Below are 12,928 nucleotides of genomic sequence, written 5' to 3'. Positions count from 1 at the left end.
AGAGGTTTAGTGACAATTAAATTCTATCGCAGAATTTGGTTGTTCAGGTCAACCTAAAGTGCCTGAGGACTTATTGTTACATGTGCTATAGCTCCATTGAGGCGCTCGGAGCGAGAAACATCAGGCCCATTCTACTAGAGGAAGGAACTTTTTGTAGAATTATGTTTTATTGTTTATAATCTGTATTCCACTTACAGTTTCCCTAGTTCGTATCTTTGTTATTTATTCTTAACACTAACATTTAAAATTTTGCTTAAATCAGCCCATTCTTCAATAATAATAGCATTTTTATTAACTATTCCGTCAAATGTGTCCAAAATTAACCAATCCATGTAAATTAACCTTTTGTACGTTAACCCATTTGGGTTAGCGTAAATGGCATCCTTTAAAAAACTAAAAGTAATCTAACCTATCCAAGGCCTAAAAAACCACTGTGCTACTTCCATCTTCAGACAATCGACTTGAGAATGGTCCAGGACGGACCGAAATGTCGTCATCCCTTCACCTTCTAGTGTGTGGCCTGGTCAACCTAAAAAAACAACGCTAGGTCTAATTTAGAACATTCGTGTTATACAAGGCCTTGGAAAGATTAAGATTGGTGTTTGACGTTTTATTTCCCCTGACATTTACAGAATTATTAGTACACACCGTGAAGTTTGTTGGCTGTAACAATCCATTTTTGCACGTTCGACCAAATAGTTGATATAAACACTGTCATTTCTAGAGGATGGGTTAACAAATTCATTCATGAACATTCAGAAATTAATATTAACGATTGATTACTTCAGTTGATATAGAGTTGATATTACTTCAGTTGATATAGAGTTGATATTACTTCAGTTGATATAGAGTTGATATTACTTCAGTTGATATAGAGCAGAATGGGCCTGATGTTTCTCGCTCCGAGCGCCTCAATGGAGCTATAGCACATATATAATGATTCACTGAGAGCTCTTGGTTCGTTCGCTACTCTCAATAGAAAATTACCAAGATTACCAATTATATATATATATATATATATATATATATATATATATATATATATATATATATATATATATATATATATATATATATATATATATTACCTAATAGCCAGAATGCACTACTTGGTCTACTATGCAAGTCCCAATTTGTCTAATAAACCAAGTTTTCCTGAAGTTATATATGTATTTACTTTTCGTATGAAATGATAAAGCTTTTCATTACATTACATATGAGTTCATTTTGTTTAAGTTAAAACAAACGTAGAAATGTGACCAAACCTAACCTACCATACCTAACCTAACCTAACCTACCATACTTAACCTAACCTAACCTAACCTAACCTAACCTAACATAATTAAGCCAGTAATTCATCTTCTTAATATAATTTAATAATATTAATTCATATAAACCAATTTGAAATATTTTTTTGAAAATAACAAAAATTTCTCTGCCTATTAGGTAAACTGGGCTTTGCATACTAGGCCGAGTAGTGAGTTTTGGCTGTAAAGTATGTCATACGTATAATATGATAATGTCAGACCACGAAAGAATGATTAAGACAGTCTATCACTCCATCAAAGGAACCTAATTCATTTCCTGCCTCTTTATCCGATAAAGCCCTAATCACGATAGTGAGGTAACTCTCACAAATAATGACATAACTGCTTTATGAATCAGGTGAATGTCTGGACAACTGCACCAAGTTTTTAAACCCATGGACGACGGGTACAGGAAGGGTTGCCTGAACCTAACCTGTCAAGCCAAAAACACACGAACCGAAGCCAAATATATTTACATGTGATTCCAGTACACGTACACTGTAAATAATTTAACGTCATCATTATTTTGGATTGGAGTATATGTTAGATTGAGACCACACAGAGTGTTGCTATGGCACTGGTGACCGCCCAGAGTGTTGCTGTGGCACTGGTGACCGCCCAGAGTGTTGCTGTGGCACTGGTGACTGCCCAGAGTGTTGCTGTTGCACTGGTGACCGCCCAAAGTGTTGTTGTGGCACTGGTGACCGCCCAGAGTGTTGCTGTGGCACTGGTGACCGCCCAGAGTGTTGCTGTGGCACTGGTGACCGCCCAGAGTGTTGTTGTGGCACTGGTGACCGCCCAGAGTGTTGCTGTGGTACTGGTGACCGCCCAGTGTTGCTGTGGCACTGGTGACCGCCCAGGGTTGCTGTAGCACTGGTGACCGCCCAATGTTGCTGTGGCACTGGTGACCGCCCAGTGTTGCTGTGGCATTGGTGACCGCCCAGAGTGTTGCTGTGGCACTGGTGACCGCCCAGAGTGTTGCTGTGGCTCTGGTGACCGTCCAGAGTGTTGCTGTGGCACTGGTGACCGTCCAGAGTGTTGCTGTGGCTCTGGTGACCGTCCAGAGTGTTGCTGTGGCACTGGTGACCGCCCAGAGTGTTGCTGTGGCACTGGTGACCGCCCAGAGTGTTGCTGTGGCTCTGGTGACCGTCCAGGGTGTTGCTGTGGCTCTGGTGACCGCCCAGAGTGTTGCTGTGGCTCTGGTGACCGTCCAGAGTGTTGCTGTGGCTCTGGTGACCGCCCAGAGTGTTGCTGTGGCACTGGTGACCGCCCAGAGTGTTGCTGTGGCTCTGGTGACCGTCCAGAGTGTTGCTGTGGCTCTGGTGACCGTCCAGAGTGTTGCTGTGGCACTGGTGACCGTCCAGAGTGTTGCTGTGGCACTGGTGACCGTCCAGAGTGTTGCTGTGGCACTGGTGACCGCCCAGAGTGTTGCTGTGGCTCTGGTGACCGCCCAGAGTGTTGCTGTGGCTCTGGTGACCGTCCAGAGTGTTGCTGTGGCTCTGGTGACCGTCCAGAGTGTTGCTGTGGCCCTGGTGACCGTCCAGAGTGTTGCTGTGGCTCTGGTGACCGTCCAGAGTGTTGCTGTGGCACTGGTGACCGTCCAGAGTGTTGCTGTGGCACTGGTGACCGTCCAGAGTGTTGCTGTGGCTCTGGTGACCGTCCAGAGTGTTGCTGTGGCTCTGGTAACCGCCCAGAGTGTTGCTGTGGCACTGGTGACCGCCCAGAGTGTTGCTGTGGCACTGGTGACCGCCCAGAGCCAATTTGTAATCATAGTAGCCTACTATTTTTCAGCGAGTGATGCGCTTTTTAAAGTAATACATTTCAATACATGATTACACTACACGATTTTAATGGCTTTGTTAATATTACTACATGTATTTAACCACCTCATCCCCAATTGTTATATATTTTTTCTACATCAGTATGTAGCTAAGTACATTATATAATGCGATCATATTTATATGCTAAACTACAAACTGTACTTGTCAACCGCTGAGATGTTTTGAGAGACGCGCTGTCTTGTAGAGTTATAGCTTGCTTTACCCTCTTCACTTAATGGTGTCTATTGCTACGTTTCTCTAGTTGACCAGGACCACACACTAGAAGGTGAAGGGACGACGACGTTTCAGTCCGTCCTGGACCATTCTCAAGTCGATTGCGTACTCTAAGAGTACGTTTCTCTTGTTTGGAACATTGAATGATTTACAGGCACAATTATATTCTCTTGCTCTGTATCGCTGAATACACCTGACTCACACCAGTTATCACTGTTTATAGTCATGCCTACTTTTTGAGTCTTGTATTCGAGTTGCAACTGTCTTCGGCTTAGACTTAGGTGGGGACAACAGACCACTAGAGTGGGAGATTAGAGATAACTAGGAACAACAGCCTGAGTCATAACAGAGGCACAGACAGACACATAGAAAAAGAGAGAGACACAGACATAGAAAGAGAGAAAACATGGCAGAAATCAGCAATTTTACAAGTTGGTCAACAAACAGTATTGTTTGAAAATAGTAACACATGGGTTGACATTTCGGGGTAAGGTAGGTTATATGGTGTTTATTAGGTAGTAGTTAGTATTTCTCCTAAACTAGTTGAGAGAGGTACAGCCTTTGACATGATTGGGAAGGTCATTCCACATTCTGGGCACCATGATTTGCAGAGCATTTCTAGTTTGGTTAAGTCGCACTTTTGGAATATCAAATGTGTATTTGTTTCTGGTGAGGTGCCCATTGGTTCTGTTACAACCTTCTAGGAAGCATTTAAGGTCAGAATTGACATTACAGTTCAAAGTTTTAAATATATTGAGTACACATGAGAGGATGTGCAGTGACTTAATATCTAACATATTCAAAAATTTATGTAACGGTACCGAGTGCTGTCTGTGGCCAGAGTTTGATATTATAGCTGTTTTAGAGGTAATGTCTTCTTCTAAACGATATATTTTAAACCAGAGATAAACAAAGAGACAGACACACACACAAAAAGTTAGATACACGCAGCGAGTCATCAGTCTTAATGCATAAATTACACGAACACGGTTTATCGAAGCTAGAAACCTGCCCAAAGAGCTGCGCGTACTAGTAGCTTTACAAGATTGTAAATACCATGCTATGTATTCTCACAAACCCAATGTACCTTCTTGTATATAAATAAATAAATAAATAAATATATAACATGGGCATATTGAAAAAGAATCCGTAGTGTTTACTAAGGGAATGCTCGTGCACTGTAGGGGGTCTCCCTTCTTCCTTGACCCATGCTGAGGACGATAGCCTCAGCTGGTCACCCATCCTTACACTTGCTGCACACGATACGTCAACAGGCTTAAAATATCTTTGAAAATTCTGAACAGATGTAAATATTTAGAATAGTTTGGCTTCTAAAAGGTTTCTGGGTTTAAGTTTTCTATGGAACCTCTGACCGAGGCTTTGCGCACGGTTCTTAAGATGCTTCAATTACTTTCCTCCAGAATTATAATATGTTTTGTATAATTCAGTCTCATAATTTTCCTCACAAACTAAATTTTGCCGCTTCCTCCCGTGGCAACCAATAGCACTGTGGATCGCCAACACTGCTTCCTACACACCTGCGCCTTTTCAAACTTTTGATATATCTTTCTTTGTGTGTGTTTATCAACCGTCTTCAAATATATTTGACTTATTTTCAAGTCAAGTCAAATGAACAGTGGCCAAGTAAACATGGGGGCGTGGAGGACTCGGTAGAGATGTCGTTATCCTATGCTGTGTGGTGAGGTCTGGCTCTGTGTAGGCAAGGTATCGAAGTCGTTATTCTGTGTATTTAGGGTGCATCTTTTTTCGTCTATGAGTATAGCTTCCAGTATTTGCAGTCGTCTCAGGTCAGTGGTGGATGCCAAGATTGCTGTTATCTATTAGCATGTTCCTAGTGAGTGTTGTGTTGTGTACACTTTACATAGCGTTTCTAGGGGCACCAGCTTGTAGGTTTGTCTTCTAGAAAGCTTAGTGGGGGTCATACCAATATAAGTAGGTGGAAGGTGACATCCTTCACTGGGGCGTGTAAAGTGCTATACCACATGTGATGTTTGGAGAGGGTTGCATTGTATATTGGCGCTGTTCTTAACTATTAGTTTTGTCTGAAACGCTATGGGTGCTAGTGGCTTTACAAAAATGTAAAATCAACTTAATTTCTATGTTCTCTGTTAAGCCCCCAATGTACCTTCTTGTATATAAATAAATAAATATATAAATTAATTCAGCAGTCCTTTTAGCTTTGTAGTAAATGATGCATTCCAATCATAATATGTGAATAACTTTAAGACAAATCCGGAAATAAAAGTCAAAGAACCTACCATAAATACTCAAACAATAGAACTGTTCACTCTTCCGACCATGAGAGTGAGGACAAGACCGGAACGTGAGGATGCCAACGATGACATCACTGCCCAAAACGCCTTGTACACTATACATGAATAATCTTTATATGTATCGGTTATTGTTCCATGCTTCTACCTTTGAATGCTTTGAATTTTCATAAGAATGCTGGTGCTGCTCTTTGAATGGACAGCGAACAGGCATATTGGAGACTAGGAGGACCAGTATCATCAACCCAAACTGAGCTGTTTGGGTTAGAATGTTGGATTCCCATTAAATGAGAAAGCCGATGAAACTGCTAAATTGGCAACTCGTCATCCCGTGATCCACAAAACAATCCAACCCAGCCTAGAGTACATAAAAAGTACCATTACCAAAAAACTGGTACATCTCAACAAAGCCTATCTACACCAGAAAGTAGCAGAAGGTTCGCCCTCTGCAATATGGTATCTTCAGGCCACTAAGTTAGACAGGTTAAATATCCGAAAAGAAATCCAAAGGAACATAGCAGTTCGGTTATATAGACTACGTCTAGGTTACAGATGCAACTGGGCAATTGGTGAACCTAAGACAGAGAGAGTGCATCTTCTGCCAAACAGTCACAGAAAAGCCACTACTTTACTATCTCCTGGAATGTGAAGCAGTCTGGTGACACCTTAGAAGAGCTTTAAGAGTGTCTCAATCTTGCAGTAAGGAGTCCAGGTATATTAATACATGTATTAATATACGAAAGTACCTAAGGAAATTCCTGTTTCAATTTTCCTCCGTGGTCTGACACTGTCATATTTTTAATCACGTTAATTTTTCATGATTTACACACATATATGTATATATATAGATACAGATGTTTATTATAGATTAATTTAGTTTAATACAAGCACTCACTCTTTCACAGCTACAATTATCATAAATATTGATTGTCACAGCCTAGCAGGGAGCTTCAGCTCACGTGTGTGTTGGTGGGGGGGGGGGGGGTGGACACACGTCGCTCCGGGGCGCGTCTGAACGCTCCTGTCACTGTCGAGGAACTTTCACTAAGATTTGTGCGAATTCAATTTGCTCGAGGATTTCCAGGAGCCCATCCGGGGCTCAGGTAGTGAGTTCACGTGTATTAGTATGGCCTAGTGATCCCCCTGGTCAGTCAGGTTCAGCAGCAAAGCTTTTGGCTAGTTGCCGTGTGGGTGACAGCGTGGACTGTTCCTCCCTTGGCTTGTGTAGGAGGATAAGCTTAGAGCTGGGATAAGAGGAGAGGCTGAGAGCTGAGATAGGAAGATAGGCTGAGAGCTCTCAACCTGTCCTGTTACCTCAGCTTTCAGCCTTCCTTCTCTCCCAGCTCTCAGCCTATCCTCCTATCTCAGCTCTCAGCCTATCTTCTTATCCCAGCTCTAAGCTTATCCTCCTATCCCAGCTCTCAGCCTATCCTCCTCTCCCAGCTCTCGATCAGCCTGTCCTCCTATCCCAGCTCTCAGTCTGTTCTATCCCAGCTCTCGGTCTGTCCTCCTATCCCAGCTCTCAGTCTGTCCTATCCCAGCTCTCAGCCTGTCCTCCTATCCTAGCTCTCAGCCTATCCCAGCTCTCAGCCGGTCCTATCCCAGCTCTGGACGTGATAGTGGTCCAGGACGGACGTGATAGTGGACGGCAGCTTAAGAAGGTCACCACTCCGGGCTGTGGTCAATAATGGTGTTTTCATAAGGGAGATAATATAATCACGAACTTGTCTTCAAAATAAGTTTTCCAAAATATTTGTTGTTGGAACAACTGTGCTCAGGTCCACTACACCTGGCCTCACACACCTGGCCTCACACTCCTGGCTCCGCACATACCTGTGCTAGTAGACTGAGTTACCTGGACCTCACTGATTACACCCGGGCTGTAACTCCTAGGGGGGGGGGGGGCAGCCCCTACTGATTACACCCACACTGCCACTCTCCCCTTCTCCCCCTCCCCTCATGGGGACGGTTACTACACCAATATATTCTCTCTCTCTCTCTCTCTCTCTCTCTCTCTCTCTCTCTCTCTCTCTCTCTCTCTCTCTCTCTCTCTCTCTCTCTCTCTCTCTCTCTCTCTCTCCCTCTCCCTCTCCCTCTCCCTCTCCGTTTTTCCTTTGGATGTTAAGTCAAGCCTTTTCATTCTATCGTCTTCCTACAATCCAGGTAATTCTGGGAGGGAGCGTCGTGGTGCACCTCAGCACCTCTACCAGCCCCAGGTCGCTGGTGCAGAGTCAGCTCTGAGCCTTGTTACGTTGATTCTTGAATGCTGTTCTGAGGCTTGAAGCCGCCCATCCTCCTGAGAGAATGGGAATTATAGCAGCCTTTTGGTCAAACAAGTCAATGTGTACTGTTGAGTAGTTGAGTTAGCCTTTAACGGTAGACACGTGCTCTGGACCTGTACAGGTGCTGGTCCGGGACACATGTTTTATACTAGGAAGAAACAAAGCTTCAGAGATGTCAGTGAGAGCAGTGACCACTGCTACGTTGAGCAGTGTGCTCCGTTTAGCAGTGTGTTACGTTTAACAGTGTGCTACGTTTAACAGTGTGCTACGTTTAACAGTGTGCTACGTTTAACAGTGTACTGCGTTAAATAGTGAGTAGTGTAGAGATTAAGGATCTGAGGGCGGTGGTTGTAGCCGCCCACGCCTCCCACGCCGCCCACGCCTCCCACGCCGCCCACGCCTCCCACGCCGCCCACGCCGCCCACGCCGCCCACGCCTCCCACGCCGCCCACGCCGCCCACGCCGCCCACGCCTCCCACGCCGCCCACGCCTCCCACGCCGCCCACGCCGCCCACGCCTCCCACGCCGCCCACGCCGCCCACGCCTCCCACGCCGCCCACGCCGCCCACGCCTCCCACGCCGCCCACGCCGCCCACGCCGCCCTCTCCAGCTTGCCCAATATAAAAGCACTATGTCCTATTTCATATATATGCATAACTAGTCTTTTTCTTGTTTTATATATAAAAAAGTCCCCACTTTTACCTTTTTTATAAGAGCAGTATTGTGAATTTGGGCTTTAAAAATATATTTTTGTCTTATGTTGAAGGGGGAGGAGGAATACGGGACCCGGGTTAGTCCTAGCCAGCGTGAAATAGACACGTTTGAAACTATTCTGCGGGATCGAACCCTGGTCTCTGAGCTTCTCATCTACTCGCGCTATACCGACTGAACCATGATGGATCAAACGTAACCCAACCTGCAGGACTACTTTACTCACAAGGAGTTGTGCACAGACCTTGGATCTTATCCTCCTGTTTATAAGAATAGGAGGATCAAGAATAAGAATATTCTTACTATTCTTAGCAAAGGGTTGCTAAGAAAGTTTCAAAACGTGGACCAGAGAGTGACACAGCTGTAGCCAGGATCTGAGAGTAGGGTCACCTGTGGCTACAGGTTATCTTGAGGTTATCTTGAGATGATTTTGGGGCTTAGCAGTCCCCGCGGCCCGGTCCTCGACCAGGCCTCCTTTTTGTTACACCCCCCCCCCCCCAGGAAACAGCTGTCTAACTCCCAGGTACCTATTTACTGCTAGGTAACAGGGGCATCAGGTGAAAGAAACATTTTGCCCATTTGTCTCCGCCTCCACCGGGGATCGAACCCGGGTCCTCAGGACTACAAATCCGAAGCGCTGTCCACCCAGCTGTCAGGCGTTCTTGGTCATGGTTAGGTTCTTGAGGTTATCTTGAGATGATTTCGGGGCTTTAGTGTCCCCGCGGCCCGGTCCTAGACCAGGCCTCCACCCCCAGGAAGCAGCCCGTGACAGCTGACTAACTCTCAGGTACCTATTTACTGCTAGGTAACAGGGGCATTCAGGGTGAAAGAAACTTTGCCCATTTGTTTCTGCCTCGTGCGGGAATCGAACCCGCGCCACAGAATTACGAGTCCTGCGCGCTATCCACCAGGCTACGAGGCCCCTCAATGGTAATGGGACTCCCCACCCAGGGCACTCCAGGTGAGCAGGACCTGGGTCATCTTGAGGTTATCTTGAGATGATTTCGGGGCTTTTTAGTGTTCCCGCGGCCCGGTCCTCGACCAGGCCTCCACCCCCGGGAAGCAGCCCGTGACAGCTGACTAACACCCAGGTACCTATTTTACTGCTAGGTAACAGGGGCATAGGGTGAAAGAAACTCTGCCCATTGTTTCTTGCCGGCGCCCGGGATCGAACCCGGGGCCACAGGATCACAAGTCCAGTGTGCTGTCCGCTCGGCCGACCGGCTCCCATGACCGTCATGACCCCGCTCACAGACCACATTATGACCGTACAGTCACGAGGCTTGTCACACCTGCCGGCATGAGGCCCCTGGAGCTTTACAACTACTTTATTAACTCTCGTGTTCTTGAGGATATCCTCGTAATGCACCCAAAGTCTGCCAGTACAGGTTGCTTGATCACAAGGCCCTGTATGGCTATAACCTGCCAGTGAGTTGTTCATGCATACATCTACATGTCAGCGACCTATGGGAGGTCACGAGGCCAAAATGACCTTTATGATTTAGACATAAGGTCATTTTAACTAATAAACTAGCCCGTCCTTCAAACATGGGGAGGTAAATGTAACAGCCCCATAAGTACAATTATGCACTATGTATGGATGTCAGTAACTTGTACTTATTTACACTTAGTATTAAATCGTACTGTCAGCAACCTCATAGCTGAAGAAGAGAATAAGGAGGAGTATTAAGTCTATGTCAACCAGAATGTTAGAGAAGGCTAGTGTATATGTAGGAGGGGGGGGGGAGGGTGTGGCCCAAACCCACGGTTGAGGGGCGTCAAAGTGGGCGTAATCAAAGAAACCTGGTGGTGAGTAACGACAGTGGTGTAGGGTTGGTGGTGAGTAACAACAGTGGTGTAGGGTTGGTGGTGAGTAACGACAGTGGTGTAGGGTTGGCGGTGAGTAACGACAGTGCTGTTAAGGCGAGCACGACTCTTCAGTTAATGCTGTAACAGGTCATCCTGGCAGTGACGGTGCGTTTAACCCTTAAGCTGCTACAGCGTTAAGTGTCCAAGGCTGCGCCGGGCTGGTAGATACACTTCACTTAGATACAGAATAAGTTGAGATATCTTTCCCTAATGTTCCAATGATCACGAAAATTGCAATGACCAAAAATCCAGATCACGGTGATTTCATTGGCTGTAACACTTCGTATAATCTAGGGAAGTTTGAGATGAAAAATGGTTAATGTACATTTTCTATACAAGGAGAAAGATTAGCCGTGACTGAATATTTAATCGTGCAATTAATATAGAAATGCAAAATAAAACACGAAGCAATGGAAAGAAATTGGAGAAATTTAGATTCAGAAGACACCTGGGTAAATACCGGTTTGTGAATACATATGTTTGTTTAATAGAACACTTTACCAGGTAATATAATAGACTTTACATCGCTGCATTGATTCAATAGAGGCCAAAAGGCTTTTTATAGTTTCATATATTTTTTTGTTATGTGTAATGTCTTCTTATGTTCTTATTTTATTATACTGTTATATATCTTCCAGTATTACTGTTCTTATTTTACACAGTTAATTCTCCTGTAAATAACACAGGAAACTAGCAACGCTTGCAAGAGGCAAAACAGCGGCTAGCAACACCAAACAGCTGTTGGTAGCACCTACAAGACGAAAAATAGCAGCTAACAACTCCTACACGACAGAAAACATTAACTAGCAATACTTACAAACCTAAACTCACCATCTAACACCTGCTAAACAGAAAACAGCAGCTAGAAACACCTATTAAACAGAAAACAGCAGCTAGAAACACCTGATTAACAGAAAACAGCAGCTAGAAACACCTACAAGACGCAAACAAGAGCTAAGGATACATGTAAGACTAAATACTAGCGGTGATTATATTGACTAAAATTTAACGCTCATGACTTCTATCTACATCTTAAGACCTGCGGACATAGAGGTAATAATTTTATGAGCAAGAGTCAGTGATATTGTGTTTTGTGTGAGTAAGGGTCAATGACACAGTGTTTGTGTAAGTAAGGGACAGTGAAACAATGTTTGTGTGAGTAAGGGGCAGTGACATAGTGCTTGTGTAAATAAAGGCTGATGCCATACTATTTGCGTAAACGGTCAATAACATAAGGTTTGCACGAGTAAAGTTTAAATTCCAAAATGTTGGCGTGAGTAAGAGCATAACAACATAGTGTTTACGTGAGTAAATGTTAAAATGGTAAAGTCTATGAGAGGGAAGATGAGTTTCAGCGATGCCATTGCCCAGGGCTAATATGTTGGGATGAGCGGCCTTTGATCTTGCTCCCAGCCAAGCCCTCCCTGGCGTCTCCGCAAAGTCAGTCGGCTTGCAAATGTAGTCTGATTCTTCTTCGGGGCCGGTCCGATCCCAGGTGTGTCTTTCATCCCTCCACGACAGCTATACATGTGATTATCCCTGGCATGAAGTCAGGTGTATAATTAATATCCCACGCTAAGAATAAATTAATAATAATATTAATCATTTCGTAATATAATAAAGCGTTTCAAGTACAATTGTCTGCTAATTTGTAATTTTGTCTGTCCGCTGGTGTGTCCGAGGTTCGAGGCCAGATGTTTGGGGCTAGCCTAACCCAACTTTCCAAGATGACACATGGGAGGTTTTTGAGTGTCATGCTATTCGATGTCGGCATTAATGTTTCACTTTAAAATTCAAACTTCGTGGTTGTTTTCTGTAGATATATTTAGCAGTTTTTTCAGTGCTTCGTAATATCGAAATTTCTCAGAGAGAGAGAGAGTAGGGGAAGGGGGTTGTTGGAAGAGAGGGGAAGAGAAGAGGGAAAGGTAGAGAGATAGTGAGAGAGGAGAGAGAGTGAGGATATTTGGAGAGAAGGTGAAGTGATAAGGAAAGGGGTAATGCTGAGGAGAGGAGACAAGGGGGAGAGGGGAGAGGGGATATGTGGCAAGAGAGATTAAGAAGACCCGAGCACAGCTGGTTACTCCATATGGTATATTGATAAATAAGATTATATGTCTGATTGATTGTCCAGTGTTGGAGGCCAGATGCCCGAAACGCATTGCGTAATAGTGGCTTTAGGCATTGTATGTACTAGCTCTATCTATATATCAATCCATTAATGTAACATCACTTGTATGTATATACCTTACCTGAATAAACATCTGAATCTGAATCTGAATCTGAGATGCTTTGGGTTAGCATCACCCAAGTAGTTATTGCTATTTAGTCGGTTCCAATAGTTTAGATGTTTACTGAGTGGATTCAAGCAGTAGAGGATCTCTACACGCTCTCCAGGTCAGCAATTTAGGGTTTGG

The 12,928-nt window shown here is 44.4% G+C and overlaps 2 protein-coding genes across 2 annotated transcripts; one reads left to right on the top strand and one right to left on the bottom strand.

Annotated features, from left to right (window-relative positions):
- Positions 1 to 1,850: 1,850 nt before the first annotated feature.
- On the bottom strand, positions 1,851 to 3,588 carry LOC138359508 (sperm acrosomal protein FSA-ACR.1-like). Its single transcript, XM_069318842.1, has 2 exons — positions 3,514 to 3,588; positions 1,851 to 3,038 (listed from the first exon to the last, which is right to left on the bottom strand). Exons 1-2 carry the CDS (start codon positions 3,586 to 3,588, stop codon positions 1,851 to 1,853), a joined length of 1,263 nt encoding a protein of 420 aa, XP_069174943.1.
- Positions 3,589 to 3,767: 179 nt separating this feature from the next.
- Positions 3,768 to 10,335, top strand: LOC138359507 (histidine-rich protein PFHRP-II-like). The gene is made up of 3 exons (XM_069318841.1): positions 3,768 to 3,792; positions 8,247 to 8,567; positions 10,277 to 10,335. The coding sequence occupies exons 1-3, from the start codon at positions 3,768 to 3,770 to the stop codon at positions 10,333 to 10,335; spliced, it is 405 nt and encodes a 134-aa protein (XP_069174942.1).
- The last annotated feature ends 2,593 nt before the right edge of the window (positions 10,336 to 12,928 follow it).

This window comes from Procambarus clarkii, chromosome 91, assembly GCF_040958095.1.
Source record: "Procambarus clarkii isolate CNS0578487 chromosome 91, FALCON_Pclarkii_2.0, whole genome shotgun sequence".
NCBI classification, from domain to species: Eukaryota; Metazoa; Arthropoda; class Malacostraca; order Decapoda; family Cambaridae; genus Procambarus; species Procambarus clarkii.
Note: the sequence above shows the minus strand (reverse complement) of the source record. Positions and strands in the feature narration are given on the sequence as shown.

Coding starts and splice junctions, on each gene's coding strand:
- LOC138359508 (XM_069318842.1), bottom strand. CDS start 3,588: ATGACTATAAACAGTGATAACTGGTGTGAGTCAGGTGTATTCAGCGAT. Junction 3,039..3,513: donor AAGAGAATATAATTGTGCCT/GTAAATCATTCA, acceptor CCAGTGCCACAG/CAACACTCTGGGCGGTCACC.
- LOC138359507 (XM_069318841.1), top strand. CDS start 3,768: ATGGCAGAAATCAGCAATTTTACAA. Junction 3,793..8,246: donor AGAAATCAGCAATTTTACAA/GTTGGTCAACAA, acceptor TGCGTTAAATAG/TGAGTAGTGTAGAGATTAAG. Junction 8,568..10,276: donor GCCCAATATAAAAGCACTAT/GTCCTATTTCAT, acceptor ATTTACACTTAG/TATTAAATCGTACTGTCAGC.